The sequence below is a fragment of the Nylanderia fulva genome, unplaced genomic scaffold (genome assembly GCF_048542155.1).
Source record: "Nylanderia fulva isolate GAGA-0341 unplaced genomic scaffold, ASM4854215v1 Scaffold258, whole genome shotgun sequence".
Lineage (NCBI taxonomy): Eukaryota > Metazoa > Arthropoda > Insecta > Hymenoptera > Formicidae > Nylanderia > Nylanderia fulva.
In genome coordinates this window covers 51,355-65,769 of record NW_028190323.1, presented here as the reverse complement: position 1 = coordinate 65,769, position 14,415 = coordinate 51,355, and the positions used below count along the sequence as shown (strand labels likewise).

Here is a 14,415-nt window from a genome sequence, read left to right as displayed (position 1 = left end):
TCGACCGATTCGGCGACCACACGTGCGATCGCCGTCTAGGGAGGGGTAGTTGTAACGGCGTAGCCGTTAACTAACGCCTCGCGGGCCGATCACCCGCCCGCCACTTGAGGCTATGGCGCCTAAGGCGCCCCTAAGCACAAAATCATAACTGATACACGGGTCACCCTACCCCAGGGGCGCCCCACTACAACCCCCAGAGGCGCCCCCACTACGACGCCGGCGTTACCCCCACCACAGCCTCGAGGTAGAGTGGGGGAACCGCCGGCAGGGTATATAAGCCGGCTCGACGGATGAGCCGGCACCAGTCCTGTTCCGGACCTCCTAGCCAGGCAACGGGCTTCTCGTTGTTACGCCGGGTTTCTCGGTTTCTGGCCTCCTACCTTTAGTATCGGGCAACGGGTTTCTCGTTGTTACGCCGGGTTTCCCGGTTTCCGGTCTCTTCCTGCTACACGCCGGGCAACGGGTTTCTCGTTGTTACGCCGGGTTTCCCGGTTTCCGGTCTCTTCCTGCTATACACCGGGTGACGGGTTTCTCGTCATTACGCCGGGTTTCCCGGTTTCCGGTTTCTTCCTGCCATAGGCTATACGCCTCCGTACACCGTATCTCTAAGTTATACCGGGTAATTTGTAAATCTTTTCCGGACACCGCTACAGGCTATACGCCTCCTTATTTTGTTTATACCGAGTAGTCAATAAGTTTCTCTATTTAGGGCTTTATGCCAACAAACATTTCGTTTATACCGAGTAGTTAATAAGTTTCTCTATTTAGGCTTTATATGCCAACAATCATTTTGTTTACTTGTTTCTTTTTGAATAAACCAAAGTATTGTTAATAAGGAATAAGCGAGTCTGAATCTCCCCTCTCCTCCCGAATCCTGGAACCGGCGAGCCGATCCGCGGCGTCGGGAAGGTGAACCGTTACATCCTCTTCTTTAGACAGTTTAAGATCGCGTAATCTATTTTCTAGCCTTGAGATGTTTTCTTTTTTCTTCGCGATTCTTCTGGTTGTTCTTAATTTTTCTTTTTCCAACTGTCTAATCTGTTTATCGAGCAGTTGTTTGCGCTCGTTAATTCTACTTTTCTCCTTTCTACTAATTGATGATATTAATTTGACAGGTGTTTTGACATTTTGGAATTTTACATCAAATGTGTCCTCGTGATAATTGATTATCGCGTTGAATTTGATCAAAATGTCGTGTCCTAGAACCATCGGAAATGCTAGTCTGTCCACTACGTAGAACTCGTGAATCAGCTGCTTGTCGTCGATGTCTAGTGTAACTTGTATCTTGCAGGCGATTGTTAGTTCCTGCTCGCCAAATGCTCCTTTTAATTTGCATTTGCGAATTGGGATTCTGTCTAAATTTTCTCTGGCTTTTGTCAGCCTTTCCAGTGTGTTCTTTGACATCACTGATATCTCAGCTCCAGTGTCGATTAATGCACTGATCTGGGTTTTGCCGATTCTTAAGTCGATGATTGGATGACATGGTTGTTCGTCGTTGTCTTCGACGTCGTCATCGCTCAAATCTTTGAGAATCTTGCTTGTTCTCATTATTGAGACTTGTTTAGTCTCGAATTTCTCTTTCGGTTCGCTGGTCTGCGAATTTTCGTCCGAAGATGAGATTGAATCCGTCGACGATAATTCTCTCTGCCGTATCGATGAAATTCCCTTCTTTCCCGGCGCTTTCGTCTCAAAGCTCGAGTTTTTTTGTGCATTGCTGCCTCTCTTTGATTTCGCTGCGTTTTTATTCCGGGTCTGATCACTGTCAGATTCTGGAAACTCCACTTTAGGTTTCGATTTTCTCGTCTGGTTTTGTCCATACCAGGGTAGTGCTTTGAGCTCTCCCTTTGCGGTATATGGACTCTTCTTTGCGTTCCATTGCGGTCTGCGATTGTGTGTAGCCGTGTCTTGCTTCTTTTTGGTTGCGCTCTTGTTGGTTGTTTTTTCCGAAGATTTTTCTCTTGCGGTTTTAGCTTCAGCAGCTGCCTGTTTTTCATCTTGAATTTCTTCTAAGACTTCAGTCAGGTCGGATATATTTTTGGTGGTGGACCATCTAATCTCGCGCGAAACATCTTTTTCGAAGTGTCTCTTGATGCAACGGATTATTTCGATATCCGCCATGGGTGGATCGAGGTATTTAGCCTGTCTCGCTAAGTCCAATGCGTAGTCGGACATATTGCTTGTCTTCGTCGCATGGTACTGTCCCATGTATAATTTCTCTCGAAATTTAGCTTGCTGGTTATCGCCCCAGTAGTGCTGTATAAACGCGTCTCGGGCTTCGTTTATGTGAGCGAAGTCCTGAATCTCGAACCATATCGATGCTTGGTCCTTCAGGCACCTTCCAAAGAAGTGTAATAGATCACGGTCATCGATCTCTTCGTATGTTGCGATCGAATTAAATTTTTTTAAGAATCTCATTGGATTCGTATCCTCGGTTTTGCCGTTAAATCTTATTTCATCAAAAGGATTTTTCAACCATCCACCTTTTGGTAACCTAATCCCGTTCATCGGAGCGACGTACTGTCTTGTGCCGATCACGTTTGTAGCATCGCCTGATTCTGCAACAGAATTCTGCGAATCGCATCGGAACATCAAGGCGTTGGCGTTTTTTAATGCCGTCAGAGCGGTTTCGAGTTTTTCCTCTAGGCTTTTGATTTTTTCTTCGGCTAATTCCAAAGGAGTCTTAATTATTGAAGTACCTTGCAGGTTATTCTCGGACTTATGCATCGGATTCCTGATCTTTCCAGATCTGAGGGTTGAGACAGGTGAGTGTTGTACTCCCTTGAAAACTTTTTGGTCTTCGTCTCTATCCATTGTGCCGTAGAATTTAATAACCGAATTTAAAAGCTTATTTTTGCGCGAAATTGCGTTAGCTTTAAATATTATTATTCGTTTTATGGAATTAATAATATTAATTAGTCAATAATAGACTATTACCTTTGATTACTTTAATGATTTTATATTAAAACGGACTGTAATAATCAAATCACCCGGTATATAACGCGAATAATTGAAAATAAACCGATTAATTAAAATCAACGCGATTTTATTTGGTGGACACCCGTTGGTTGAGTCGTAATCGTTTGACCTTTCGATTTTGACGCAGGTGTTCACGGTGGCCGTTTGACCTTTCGGTCGCTGCGCGGTACGCGTTTCTCGTCGGCGTAACACGAGTAGACTCGCGGCTTCGCCTTTGATGCGCGGCTTCCGTTTGTTGCGCGGTTTCCCTTTGTTGCGCGGTTTATCTTTGATGCGCGGTTCTTCTTTGATGCGCGGTTTTCTTTTTTGGTGCGCGGTTCTAATCGATCGATTTTTTGGAAAATTTTATAATTTCCTTCGTAATTAACTGAAATTAACTAAAATCACAATTAATTAACATGAAGCGGCTAAGCAATATCTTGCTTTCTTTTATTAGCCAACCAACGTTTATTTATTTGCGTTAATTAGGAAAAATACAAGGAAAATCGGGATTTTCTTGTATGCACTACACTTCGTGCCAGACGTCACGCTTTGTTTCGTCTTCTTTTATTGGCGAGTGTATTAATTGTGCATTTACATTCCATGCAAACTTGTTGGTTATTTATCCGTTTTATTTCACTACGGTTTGTCCCAGTCGCTACATATCTTCACGTCTTTGCAGAGATGTAACCGATAGTTATTTTAACGAATTTGATATGATCGATACGCGTCTTATAATTCACGAGAAAACTTTATGAATCAATAAATTGACGGCGGTTTTATTAATTTCGGTTCGTTTCGGACTTAACTTTCACGAACGTTTGCCGTCGGATGCGAATTTGTCTGTTCGCGATCGTTTCGGATATTTATCTTCGCACGAAACGATTTGTATTCGATGCACCACCGTTTCAGGCCAGGGTGACTAACTCTCTGTTTGTTCGTTTCGAATTTAATCTATACGAAAAACAATTTAAATAGTTTTATGATTTTTCGATCAAACATATTTTCGTTTTGAATTTAATCTACTTTGAAAATTCGCGATACTTTTGTTAAAGAATTAAACGCGATATTAGTTTAGTGATTTTTCGATCAAACATATTTTCGTTTCGAATTTAATCTACTTTGAAAATTCGCGATACTTTTGTTAAAGAATTATACGCGATAATAGTTTAGTGATTTTTCGATCAAATATATTTTCATTTCGAATTTAATCTAATTTGAAAATGCGAGATACTTATGATAAGAATTATACGCGTTAATAGTTTAATGATTTTTCGATCAAATATTTATTGTCGCGGTATGTTACTGACGCTACATAATTTTCACGTTCTTTGCGTAACTTTAGTTTTTATTTTCGCGAATAGATTTTAATTTGACTCGTGTTTGCAAGCCCTATCCTATTGACGTGTTATGCGCTCGGTTTACCTTTGATGTATTTGGTAACCGTACGTGACTTTATTTCAATCTTATCGGAACGTTTCGGATTTATTTTCGATGGCTGTCACAGTCATCGTGCGGGGATTTTATCCGCAGATTGCATATTCTATCCAAAAGGACTGTCAAAATACGTTTGACGGCTGTCACGGTCACCACGTGGGGTTTATGGACCCTCGTGGCTCGTATCCGAAGATTACAGATTCTATCCAAAAGGACCGTCAAAATCCGTTTGACGGCTGTCACGGTCGCCACGTGGGGTTTATGGACCCTCGTGGCTCGTATCCGAAGATTGCAGATTCTATCCAAAAGGACCGTCAAAATCCGTTTGACGGCTGTCACGGTCGCCACGTGGGGTTTATGGACCCTCGTGGCTCGTATCCGAAGATTGCAGATTCTATCCAAAAGGACCGTCAAAATCCGTTTGACGGCTGTCACGGTCGCCACGTGGGGTTTATGGATTTCGAAGTACCGAAAACCACGGGCTAATGATCAGGCAATACTAACGGCGACGTTGCGACGAGCGCTATTTCACTGTGACCGAACGTTGTGAGAGAAGAGGCCCTCCTTCCGACTTACCAGCCAACAGACGTCCCGCTTTCACCTTTGATGGTCGCCACTTACTTTAACCTCAACAAGTAAGAAGGTGGAAGTAGCCAAAGTGTCCCTTTGATGTAGGTACGCTCGGTGATGCCGCCAGGCTCGAGCCGTCCTTGATGTATGCCGCGCCGTCCTTTGAAGATGGCCGCTGCTGCGACGCAGGTCGATGTTGCGTCAGGAGAGTGCGAACAATGAAAATTCGCAGGAACTTGACTAATTGCTTTCACTCCTTTGATTTCAGGATACCGACGGACTATTTCTACGCCCTAGGAACGGATTCACACCCGAAGGAGATACGACGTGGGATGCGGATACGTAGGTAAGTAACAGATCACGTTTTTTCAGGTTTCACTACGAACGTTTATTCAATAGCGTCCTACGCTTGAACTCTGTACAATGGCTACGGATTACACTCGCTTGATTTCCGCACGACGGTAAATTTTACCGTTCACAAACACTCGCGATCAGTTCGCTTGCGACAAGCGTTATGCCGCCTATTAGTTTGCGCATTCGTTGAACGGTCTCGTAACGATTGTGACTTTATCGCGGACTAGATTCGCCGTGGCTCGTCTAGCAGTTGCACGCGAATACACTGATCGAACGAAATTAACGAGACGGTATTGTCCCGGACAAGTCGCACAACTTTCGCACGCAAAGATGCTACTCGCCTAATAACGGTATTCACACGACTGCCACTCGCGTTATCCCGAATCACGATACGCGTAAAACAAAGTCTACGCTTCCGTAAGTACGACTGTCTTCGAACCGTGCAGACTACGTCTGACTGTGCGATCGAGTCCGTACCGTGCCGACTGTGTCGAGTGATGTTCGCTCCCGACTTTTATAGTGCGCCTCCCGCTTGCCCTACCTTGGCCCGCCGGCCAATCGCGGAGCGGCGCCCCACCTGCTGGGCTCAGCGCGAATCGCTGCGCGGCAGTGTAGCGCGTGTTCAGCGAGAGTTCCTATTTCGTATTTTATCGGTGTAAGGTGCGTTCGACAAGAGTTCCTATTTAACCAATTTTTGGTTATCGCTCTTTTATCGTGTCCTGATGTTCGGGATCGGTTCACTATCGCATAAACATGCTAAATAATTTATAAAATAAATAATGACGTACGTTATTCTTGTGGGTGTTCCGTAAACAACTAAAAATAAATTATTATTAAAATATTGCCACCACAAGTTTGTTTAGGAATAAACGAATGTCTCGAATGTTTAACTAAAAATGCCAATAAACGTAAATAACTTTTTACAGGTAAACAAACGTAACGATAATGTCTCAACATTCGGGAGTCTCGTTTATTCGACCTTAATATTAGCCTATCGGTTATATACTTAATTTAACTAAGAGAATATATATTGGGTTAACTGATATATTTTAGAATATTTATTTTTTTGTGTTTGGCTCAGCGTGCATCCGATATAGATCATGTGTATCTTAACATCTCATCTTGTCTTTCTGGGCGTATGTCCCCAAATTGACTTGGGATGCTGTTCTATCCCTAGGTCCTTTACGTTTGAACAAAGATTCAAGTTTTTATAGGTTATGGGGTTCCAGGTCATCGGGAACCCTATCTCGACCTTTGATCTCTCGGATGTCCGCTGAGACAATTTAAGGTTTAGTTTTTATTTGCTGTTTTTGTGTTTTTATATTACGACTTATAATTAGGCGTCCAAAGTCATCGCTTGACTTTTCGGTAACTAAAAATTAATGAAAACTAAAACTGGCTTTGGAGAGTCGTTTGCTCCGGGTTCACACTTGTATCTGATTACTTAATGATCTGGACTAGTGATCATGGTTCCAGCGCACCTCTATCGCATCTTGCGATTACGCCTTATTTGGACATTTGCGTTGGAGATTTAATTAACGCAGTTCTTGACTTACTGTCTTACTGCAAGTGTGAATTCGTTGCAAGCACTCTTCCAAATGCTTTGTAAATAAAATAACAAAAAACGCATGGACGCGATCGCTTAACTTAAATCTACGACTGTAATTATACTATATACATATTTACATCTTTTAGGCGACTATCGTCCCGGATGTGCTGGGATCTCTCTGGGGACCTTGTTGACCATGGGTCACCTTGCTGAATACGCAGAGATGCTCATCAGTCGCTCACCTGGTATGTATCAGTTCTGGGTATTTAGATCACTTGCGATCGCTGTCGACTCACCTTCCGGATCATCTGGAATAGTTTCTTTGCCTGTTTCGACTGTAGGGGACCTCTGCGGATCGCGACCAGTGGTCGGTCGCAGTATCGCATAGAAAAACGATTCGAATCGAATCCATCGCTCAAAATCCAGTATATCGACTTTTTACGTGAGTATCGTTCTCTCGATCACATGCGTCCCGTCGCATCAAACCGCGCTCAATCTCGCGAGTTTTTTCTACCGCATCACGGTGTTACGCGTGAAACTAGCACGACAACAAAACTGCGCGTCGTGTTTAACGGATCGCAAAAAACAAATCTCGGCTTGTCGTTAAATGAGTGTCTCCTTGTTGGGCCGAAACTACAAACGGATCTCGCGGACATCCTCATCCGTTGGCGACGGCATCGATACGTGTTCGCGGCCGATATCGAGAAAATGTATCGGCAGATTCGCGTGGACGAGGATGATTGGCCGTTACAGAAAATTCTTTGGCGGGACTCTCTCGACGAAAGGCCTCAAGAATATGCATTGTGTACCGTAACGTACGGCCTCGCGTGTGCTCCATATCTCGCGCTACGCTGTTTACGGCAACTCGCTCTCGATTACGATTCGACTCGCCCTCACGCTTCCGAAACTCTTCGTCGCGACACATACGTCGATGATATTCTCTCCGGCGACGAAAGCATCTCTCAGGCGAAAGAAAAAATCTCGCAACTAAGAACCACTCTCACGGCGGGCGGCTTTACGCTCCGAAAATGGATCGCTAACGACTCAAATCTGCTCGACGATATCCCTGCCTGCGATCGCGAAACATCTCCTACGCTCTCGGTCAACGACAGTGCGATACATCATACTCTCGGTGTGCGTTGGGAACGCCAATCAGACAGTTTCGTGTTTTCTCCGCCGTCGCTCACGATCTCGAAAAATCGCGTTACAAAACGCTCAGTGCTATCGCTTATCGCACGCATGTTTGATCCACTCGGATGGATTACGCCTATCACAGTTACCGCAAAGCTGTTCATGCAAGAACTGTGGGCCATACGTCTCGACTGGGACGACGAACTCCCGGAAGATTTAAAGTCACGATGGACAAGCTACGTCGCTCAACTCACATGCATCTCTCGTCTCGCTATCTCGCGTTGGTTTGGAACAAGTGCTTCGAATCTCGCCGTGGAAGTGCACGGTTTCGCGGACGCATCTCAAAGTGCACTCGCCGCGGTCGTTTATCTCCGCGTTCTCAGTGACATCGACGACGCTCAAATAAAACTCATTTGCTCAAAGACTAAAGTTGCCCCTCTCAAACGAATGACTATACCGCGTCTCGAACTCTCAGCCGCAGTGCTGCTCGTGCGTCAAGTTCTCAAAATTCGCGAAGTGCTTGAACTACAAACCGCGCCAACCCATCTCTGGACCGATTCGACGGTCGCTCTTACGTGGATCAAAAGTCATCCATCCCGGTGGAAAGACTTCGTACGGAATCGTGTCTCCTTTATTCAAGAGCTCTCAAACTCTAGATGGCATCACGTCTCCGGGAAGGAGAATCCCGCTGATCTAGCATCACAAGGCGTGACTCCTCAACGTCTTCAACAAAACGAACTCTGGTGGACCGGTCCTCATTGGTTACATACGCATTCGACATCTTGGCCGTCTTCAATTCCGATTCTCGAGTCTACGGACAACCTTGAAGAACGGCCTCCGCAGTGTACAACTGCATTGGAAAATCATGAACATAAACTTTCGATGCTCGATCGATACTCATCGCTGACGACCCTCATCAGAACTACCGCCTGGGTCAAGCGTGCTCTTCAACTCTTTCGGAAATCTGTCGCATCACGCTCATCTCACGAGCCTCTCACCGTCGAAGAGTTAGAATCAGCGCTAATGCTGTGGGTTAAACTCACGCAGCAAATGTACTTCTCATCCGAAATCAAAACCTTGAAGAGCCAACGATCACTCTCAACCTCGAGCTCTCTCTATCGTCTAACGCCATTCCGCGACAGCGAAGGACTTTTGCGTTTACGCGGCCGTTTATTCCGGTCACAACTAGATCCAGAAGAAAAACATCCTCTGATCTTACCTCGAAAATGTCGCTTATCCATTCTCGTGATGGATTATCATCATTGAAAGACTCTCCACGGCGGACCGCAGTTAACGTTATTATCGATTCGTCAAAGGTTTTGGATTATCGGCGGTCGCGTTCCTATCAGAGCATTCATCCACAAGTGCGTGATTTGTGCTCGTCATCGTGCTACTACTGGTCACCAAGCTGTAGGACAGCTTCCAGCATCACGAGTCGTTCCGCGCCGACCGTTCTTCAACTCTGGAGTCGATTATGCCGGGCCACTGACTCTCAAAACTTTTCGCGGACGAGGCTGCAGAACGTACAAGGGATATTTCATCATTTTCGTTTGTTTCAGTACGTCTGCGATACATCTGGAAGTCGCGACTGACTATTCTACGGACGGCTTTCTAGCGGCGTTCAGGCGATTTACCGGACGGCGAGGCATATGCTCTACTCTGACTAGTGATTGTGGCACGAATTTGATCGGTGCCGACGCAGAACTCAAACGGATGTTCACGGCATCTTCTCGCGAGTGGGCTCACATCGCTAACATTCTCGCAAATGACGGAGTGAAGTGGAGTTTTAATCCACCCTCCGCCCCCCATTTTGGAGGAAAATGGGAAGCTGGGGTGAAATCCGTCAAATTTCACTTGCGGCGAGTTCTCGGCGACGCTCGCCTCACCTATGAAGAACTGACAACGCTCTTAGTGCAAATCGAGGCGATTCTGAACTTTCGCCCGCTCACTGCACTCTCAGATGATCCGTCGGACCCTACCGCTCTCACGCCTGGGCACTTTCTCGTCGGGTCCACTCTCGCTACCGTGCCGGAACCTTCGCTTCAAGAGGTACCTCAAAACCGGTTGTCACGTTGGCAACTATTGCAATGTATGAAGGAATCATTCTGGCAACGATGGTCGTCAGAATATTTACAGCAGCTACAGACTACCTCGAAACAATATCGACCTCAAGATGCCTTTCGAAAAGGCGCTCTCGTTCTAAACAAGGACGAACGATTTCCTCCAACTAAGTGGCCTCTCGCACGCATTACTGACGTGCACCCTGGAGTCGACGGACTTATTCGAGTCGCCACAGTGAAAACAGCTACCTCAAGTTTTAAGAGACCTATAGTGAAATTGTGTTTGCTGCCGATCGAAAATCAATAGACTAGACAAATACTCTGCGCTAACCGCTCGTATATCTTAATTCGATACTTTGTCTACTACGAGTAGACAAGGCGGGCGGAATGTTTCGACACAATAATGTAATAAAATTATATCCATTTTAAGATCACGTTGTATCGTCATGTTTAGTAATATTTGCTTCTAAAATTTAGTAAAGTCACGAACGGTAAATTCGAACGTCAAGCAAATATTGTCTGTAAATGTTATCGAGTTAAATTCTATGGATACTGTCCTCCGCGTTCTTATTTGCGCACCTTTTTGTTGTTTTCGCGCCGACTTCGCGTTCGTAATACAAAAGAGTCATGTGTCCTCTACATTTCTGTGTACACTCTCTCTTTATCTGTACATGAGATATTATAAATCTATCAAAACTGTTTGTCAACCCCCTCTTCATACTTGTTTGTCAAAATTCACGGCTTGCCGTCTGCGGACGGGTCAGTCGTCTCTCAGCGTTCGTAAAGAATAAATCGATATCCACGACAAGTTCTCCTCTAATTACTTTCCTAACAATCTCAAGATTTCGACGTCGCCAGTGCCGGATCACGCGTATATCTCAACAAAATGAGGTATGGAAATATGGAGGAAGGAATATAGAAAATTGGGCACTGGATTTCTGTAACAGAGTATGGAAAGGGGAAGGATGGCCGGAGAGATGGAAGGAGGGGGTGATAGTCCCGATAAAGAAGAAAGGAGAGGGAAAGGTGGTTGAGGATTATAGGGGAATAACGCTGATGCCGACACTGTATAAGGTATATACAATGATATTAACAGAAAGATTGAGGAAAGAGGTGGAGGAGAAAAGGATTATAAAAGAAAACCAGATGGGATTTAGGAGAGGAATGGGGACGATGGACAACATCTATGTGATGAACTATTTGATTAATAGACAACTAGAAAAGAAAGGGGGAAGGATGACAGCATTATTCGTAGATTTGAAGGCAGCGTTTGACTCGGTGGACAGGGAGAAAGTAATGGAGGCGATGGAGGAGAGCGGAATAAGGAAGGGATTGAGAAAAAGGGTAGAGGAAGTGATGAGGGAAACGGTATGCAGAATAAAGATAGGAGAAGAAATAGGAGAGAAGTTTTGGATAGAGAAAGGGGTAAGACAGGGATGTCCTCTGAGTCCGCTGCTATTCAATATCTTGATAGCGGACTTAGAGGAAAAGATGGGGAAGGTGAAAAGGGGAGAAATGAGATTAGGGGAGAGAAGAATTTACACACTGGCATACGCAGACGATATGGTGTTGCTGGTAGAGGAGGAGGAGGAACTAAGGAGCATGTTAGAGAGACTGGAAGAATATTTAGATCAAAAAAGGTTGGAACTAAATGCGAAGAAATCGAAAGAGATGAGATTTAGGAGAAAAAGAGGGAGGTGGAAAAAAAGGGAGTGGAGATGGAAAGGGGAGAGAATGGAGGAAGTGAAGGAATTCACGTATTTGGGGTATAGACTACAAAGGAACGGAGGACAAGAAGGACAGGTGAGGAAAAGGTTGAGGAAAGCGGCGTCGATTATGGGACAGGTGTGGGAGATAGAGAAAAGAAGATTCGGAAAGGACTGGGGAAGAAGGATGTGGTTGTTCGATAAACTGGTGTGGACAGTGATGAGCTATGGGGTGGAAATATGGGGGTAGAAGGAGAGAGAGGGGATGGAAAGATTAGAGGAAAGGTACCTGAGATGGACACTAGGGGTGGATAGGAGGACGCCAGGATACATGGTGAGAGAGGAACTGAAAAGAGAAAAGCTGAGAACAAGAGCGGGGAAGAGAGCATGGAGCTTTGAGAAAAGAATGGAGAAAGGAAGAGGAAGTGAGCTGGCAAGAGAATGCTGGGAAGAAATGAGAGAAAGGGCGAAGGAAGGGAAGGTGGGCTCAGAATGGGAAAAGGAAAGGGAAGAATACTTTAGGAAAAGAGGGAAGAAGATAGAAGAGGTAGAAAAGAGGAGAGAGGAGGAAGAGGGATGGTTCGGAGAATTGTTGAAGAAGCATTGGGAGGAACAGAGGAAAGGAAGGGAAGAAAGAATGGAAAAGTCGGAATATAATAAATGGTATAAGGAGATTAGAGTAGTAGGAATTCCGGAATATTTGAAAAAAGGTTGGGGGGAGAGTAGGTGGAGGAGGGTGGCGAGGTTTAGGTTAAGAAATGAGATGTTAGAAAGTAGGTACTGGGAGGAGGAGGAAAAGAGAAAATGCAGGTTATGTGGGGGAGAGGAGGAATCATGGGAGCATACATGGGAAAGATGCAGAATAAGTAGAGAAAGGGAGAGGAGCTGGCAGGAGGTAGTCAAAGAAATTTTAGGAGAGGGAGGAGAGGGAGAAGGATGGATGATAGGGATTGAGGAAGAGAGAGAGAGGGAAGGAGAAAAGAATAGGGGGAATGGAATGAGAGAATAAGAAAGGGAGAAAAAATGTAAAGAGTAGAAAGCAATAGGAAACGGAAGTCCCGCGCGGCGAGATGTGTGTGTGTGTACTGGGGGGTTGAGCGGAAGCTAAGGGGAGAAGGCCATAAGGGCGACCCGAAGTAGAAGCTCAACCCCTTAGAAGCGTTTAGGTTAAGTAGGTTAAGTTAGATTAAGAAGATAATATAAGCGTTTTTTGTTTTTTTTTGTTTTATGTTGTGTTTGTTTTTTAAATTGTAACCCTACGGGGAATCAATAAAGTTTATCTATCTATCTATGTAATATATTGTATATTATGGTAGAGGAGAGAAGAAAGGAGACTGTAAGGGGTTGGCGTCCTCTGAAAACGCCCCGGCAACCTCAAGGGGAGTCCGGAATAAACCTAAGTCTAAGTCTAATAGAGGAAAATTAGGAAGAAGAAAGCGGAAAGAAAAATAGGATTTTCAGGCAAAAAAGAAGATGACGCTAATAAATTGTTTGCTAAAGAGCGATTTTCAAGGTCATTTAAAAGTCTTTATGTTATATATATATTATATTGTTACGTCCCTGATCTTTCATCCCCTGAATATCATCCCTTGTGTCGTGGAGCTTCATCGTTAAGGGGGGTTGTTTATTGACAACCGCCCGGTGGTTGTTTTCAGGCTCCATGACAGTTTTGGTCTAGCTGTCATCTCGTACGGACGTGACTTGACCAGAGAGCAATCTTCTTTCTTTCGCGTGTACATTAGTCATTGTATTTCATCATTGTATAAAGGATCATTTCTTCATAAGAGAGTGTATTTATTTCGCGAGCCGCGAGTGAGTGAGAGTGTGTGCGAGAGACGTCTTTTGCGAGAAAGAACGTCCGGAGGTCGTAACATTTTGGGGGCTCGTCCGGGATCGGATCGAAGGAATATCTCACCGCAGTGGAACGGAAACGTCGAGAATGATACATTCCCCGAGAATTACCCGTTCACAAGCTCCGTCTCGAACGACTGGCAGCGAGGAATCAGGAGAGCAAACGGGCTCGTTACCGGACGCAGGAGAACCGGCGGTAACAGAATCTACAGCTCTTCGGGTTCTCCTTCTTGAAATGCGAGAGATGCGACAGGAACAGACTCGTCGAGAGGACGAAATTGCGGCGATACTGCGTCGTCACGACGAGGAACTTCTAGCCTTGAAGGAGATTCATTCTCGGCCACAAAATCTACAGCTAAGTCCTTCTAATGATAGAACGTGTGGAAATTCGGGTACGCATTTTTTAAATGAGAGAGAGAACGATTTTCGCGCGATATTAGGGTACAAATTAAAACCTGATACTTATGACGGGACAGTATCACTTCGTGAATTTTTCTCGCAGTTTAACTTAATTGCTCAAGCGAATAGTTGGGATGATACGACAAAGACTGTTGCACTCGCTTCGAGTTTGAGGGGAAAAGCGCGTTCAGTATTAGAGACGGTAGAAGACGTGTCCAATTTAGAATTCAACGAATTAAAATCAAAACTTGAATTGCGTTTTGGAGAAGGACTCTTATCACAAAATTATTACGTTCAATTTACAAATCGGAAACAAAAGTTTGGGGAAGATTTGGCAACATTAGGTTCGGAACTTGAAAGATTGGTTCGCCTTGCGTATCCCGAGTGCCCACACGAAATCCGA

At 44.8% G+C, this 14,415-nt stretch overlaps 2 protein-coding genes across 2 annotated transcripts; both read left to right on the top strand.

Annotated features, from left to right (window-relative positions):
* Nucleotides 1-7,330: 7,330 nt before the first annotated feature.
* LOC114929450 (uncharacterized) lies at nt 7,331-9,262 on the top strand. Its single transcript, XM_029300998.2, has one exon. The coding sequence runs from the start codon at nt 7,331-7,333 to the stop codon at nt 9,260-9,262; it is 1,932 nt and encodes a 643-aa protein (XP_029156831.2).
* Nucleotides 9,263-9,709: 447 nt separating this feature from the next.
* On the top strand, nt 9,710-10,363 carry LOC114929451 (uncharacterized). Its single transcript, XM_029300999.2, has one exon. The coding sequence runs from the start codon at nt 9,710-9,712 to the stop codon at nt 10,361-10,363; it is 654 nt and encodes a 217-aa protein (XP_029156832.2).
* Nucleotides 10,364-14,415: the final 4,052 nt, after the last annotated feature.

What these genes read in the sequence shown, in the direction of transcription:
- LOC114929450 (XM_029300998.2), top strand. Translation starts at nt 7,331, where the DNA reads ATGCGTCCCGTCGCATCAAACCGCGCTCAATCTCGCGAGTTTTTTCTA.
- LOC114929451 (XM_029300999.2), top strand. Translation starts at nt 9,710, where the DNA reads ATGTTCACGGCATCTTCTCGCGAGTGGGCTCACATCGCTAACATTCTC.